At 36.2% G+C, this 3,646-nt stretch overlaps 1 protein-coding gene across 3 annotated transcripts in view; it reads left to right on the top strand.

The window, feature by feature from the left end:
• The window catches only part of STK3 (serine/threonine kinase 3), a 288,938-nt gene that overhangs the window by 22,344 nt on the left and 262,948 nt on the right, over positions 1–3,646 (top strand). For all 3 annotated transcript variants that reach the window (XM_019551132.1, XM_019551118.1, XM_019551124.1), the window contains exon 4: positions 419–533. In XM_019551132.1, the coding sequence (XP_019406677.1) occupies positions 419–533 (115 nt within the window). The remainder of the gene's footprint in view (positions 1–418; positions 534–3,646) is intronic.

The following is a 3,646-nucleotide window of genomic DNA, read 5'->3' as shown; positions in this document are numbered from 1 at the left end:
GTTAAAGAGGTCTGCTTTCTCCTCTGGTGCAACCACCAGATTGCCCAGAGTATCTTGCAGGGGCCCCACATTTCCTGGTGCTTTCTTCATCCTCCCTATATATTTGAAAAAGGACTTTTTATTATCTTTGATTTTGGACGCAAGTCCTAGCTCTATAGGACTTGCATAGGATGACTTCATTTAATATCTGCCCTTATTTGGTTACATAACGAAACTTCTAGTTTTTAATTGAGGCCTTCAAAAGGCTTGACTTTAAAAGTCTTATCTTGATTTTTGCATGTGTAGCTGACGGAATTCGAAGTCTTCGATTGTCTTAACTTTCAAAATCTTTTCCTATTACACAGTTGACCCTGGAGATCTTTGCACAGTAGTTGTGATCAGTAATTTATAACTCTTAATTTTTGTGTTTTATATTTAGTCCCTACGTTGTCAAGTACTATGGCAGCTACTTTAAGAACACAGATCTCTGGATTGTTATGGAATATTGCGGAGCTGGCTCCGTCTCGGACATAATTAGATTACGGAATAAAACAGTAAGTTCTGTTTTCTAAATGTATATGTATATATTATTGTTTAAATTCATTCTAATGTTATTTTTATTATATTACTTGCTTTGCATAAACTTGAAGGGATTTAAAAAAAATGTCCTCAATAGTATACATTCTTAAATTCCATTGAGATGAATGGGAATTGAAAGTTGGGATTACTTCTCTGGAACTGGGCCCCAAATGCTATAGTATGATATCTTATGTAGCCACACAAGTGCTGTCTATTCACTTGATGTCTCAAATTGTAAAATATTTGGGGGAGGGTGGTCATTTGCTAGCTCTACATATCTGAATAAGACAGTGTTCAAACTTTTTAGTTCTGAACTGTGAATTCTTTTCTTCACTAATTTAAAAGTTTTTTTTTTTTTAACTTCTTTACCTCTCAACTGCCATCATAATGGTATCTCTCAGTTATTGTATAATTGTGTAGAAGTTAGGGGGGCGTGGCTGTCTTTTTGTCACTGACTTTTTTCTTTCCAACTTCCCCAAAAGAATATTTCAGCATTTTGTTTTGACTTCTCCCTGCCCTATATATAATGAAACTTAATTCCCCACTCTTTCCATTATTTATGAAACTTCTAGATCTATAAACTATGCCATGCAATCTCCGTTCTCTTTAATATGAAAGCTGATTGCAGTTCTTTTTGTCTTTGTACCTACGTACCATGTTTATATTAAAGTAGTTGAATTATATTTGCAAAGAGTTTTCATAAGTGAAATTCATTCCTAAAATGTTGAGTTTGTGAAAATACTCCCAGAGTCCAGCCATAAGCCACTTTCAGTAGTTCAGGCTTTTTCTGGAAAGCATCTGTACTTAGGGGTTTTTTTTAATGGTTACTGTTTTAAATAAATGTTGTCCAGACTTCCTGCCTTCTTACAGTTTCATCAGTTCGTAATGGGAGACCAGGACTGAAGTTTTTCACTGTTTGCGCATGTGTTATACAGGTTGTATTGATTCTTGTACATCATTATAGTTTAAAAATAAAGTTCTTTTCTCTCATTTGTCTAATAAGTAGAACAGAAGGAGTTGCTCTTATTTGCCTCAATAGCTGTATTTTAAAATATATGCCCTTAAAATTATAGTCTGTCCCCTCCAATCTCACTTGTTCTCCCTGGCAAATCATTTCAGGCTGTTTTGAAAGACATTTAGCTAGTTTAATAAACCTATACATAATTTTAATTCTGTTTCCACTAACATCAGTTTTAACTGTTTATGCTGTAAACCTAAATGAGAAAGCTATTTACCTTAGTAACCTAAGGCAAGCTGTGCATCCCATTAGTGGTTGCCATAATTTATAAGAAAGGAACTACTTTATTTTTTTTCTGTAATGACTGAGGAACAGCAAGACAACTTATACTCTTGATTTTGTGGAACAGTAACTTGATTGCTGTATGACTTTATTACATGATGGAAAACTTCTGACTATATGTTACTAGAATAAGTCTGCTTAAATACTTCAATACTTTGTGGTTCACCTAAAATAAAGTTTGTTTGTGGAAACAATAAGTTGGAAACTTGTTTCACTGTATTTATGTTTTCCACAAGAAAGAATAAACCACTTTGTTTAAAGTAAAGCAGGAGTTAATTTTTATTGTGACAGAATACATATTAAATGGCCACTGAGATTCATTGTTATAGATATTAGATTTTTCTTAAATCATCAGAAAAGCGCACACAATGAAGATGGCTTGGGGAAAAATATCAAATTGGAGGTAAAAGGTAGATAAAAGTACAAATGTAGCAGTTTTTCAGTATTTGATGTCATTACCTCCTCAAACTAAAGAAATCTCTGGCAAATGGAGGTAAATGCTGTGACTACAATTAACTTTCCTATTTTAAAATTTAGATGAGGAAAAGGATAGGAAGCTTTCCCTTCATACTTCATACTTATTTTGTAAAAGGGGGGAGAGAAATCTCTTAGCACCGATTCTTTGCTCTTTGTGCCTCCCATGGAACTTAGAAATGCACCATGCAATTTGCCAGCCTCATCTGACCCTCAGCTCATCTCCCCCTTGCCAAAAAACCGAGGGGGAAGAATATGGCTTTGTAGTATGCCCAGAAAGCTAATGTATCTGAGTGCTGTTCCAGTAGGCCAGAAACAGATGCTAAATCTGAGAACCCTTTCAACTGCTGTGGCCCACTCCTTTTTTGCATCAGAGGGCTTCATTTGGTACAATAGGTCCTTAACCAAAAAGCAAAAGTTTACTGGAACAGTACAGATTCAGGAGCCCAGATGTAATTTGCTTTCAAATTGTAGTCACAATTTGCCTTATGAGCAGATGCAAGGTGTCACCCAATGTAGAGCATATTACTCTGAGGTGAAAAGGGCTATATAAAAGCTTTGTAGCTGAGAAAGATAATGCACTTTTTATTTCCTCCCCATAACCCCTCCCCAAATGCTGTTGAAGAGGCATGCATGATTGCAATTGACACTTGTACATCCAGAATCTAATGGGACATGGAGGTTGAACTCTTCTATTACACTGGTACAGGTAATAGAAAGAGTAATTTTTTTTCCAGCACAACAATAGTATCTCTGTCCTGTGTAGATTACTTTATGGCCTGCTAGCTTTCGTCTAAGCCCAAAGTTCATTTAGTTACCAGGTAACTTGTTTGACTGTTTTCTTGAGTCAGATGTGATTGTGATGATGAGAATCATCATACTGATTTTTTCACTGCTTTCTGTCCTCTCAGTAACCCTGCTGGCAGCTTCTAACAATAACAGTAACAACCCAGACCCTCTGTGTACTTTGCAGTAAAGAAAGCTTTGGGCTGATAAATGAGCAGCTGAGGCTCTTGGAGATGATGACTGCTTGCAGATGCATATGTACATGCACAGGAGGTGGTTCTTTACTTTAAACTTGGGCCAGTACGAGCCCAGAAGACGGTGCATTAGTTGCATCTGGCTCCCCTGACATCCTGTATAAATTTGGTGCTTTAGTTGGGCTTTTTTGATTGCTCTTATCTAATAGCTGACTGAATTGACTTTAGCTAAAAAAGCCCTACTGAAGTGCCTGATCTACACCAGCACTGCAGAGTCAGGTCAAAGTAACTCATTGCTTCTTTCAGTAAGGCACTCTTTTTAAAGAAAAAAAAA

Source organism: Crocodylus porosus, unplaced genomic scaffold (genome assembly GCF_001723895.1).
Source record: "Crocodylus porosus isolate Cpor-Errol unplaced genomic scaffold, CroPor_comp1, whole genome shotgun sequence".
Taxonomy (NCBI): domain Eukaryota; kingdom Metazoa; phylum Chordata; order Crocodylia; family Crocodylidae; genus Crocodylus; species Crocodylus porosus.
This window is presented reverse-complemented; position numbering and strand designations above follow the sequence as displayed.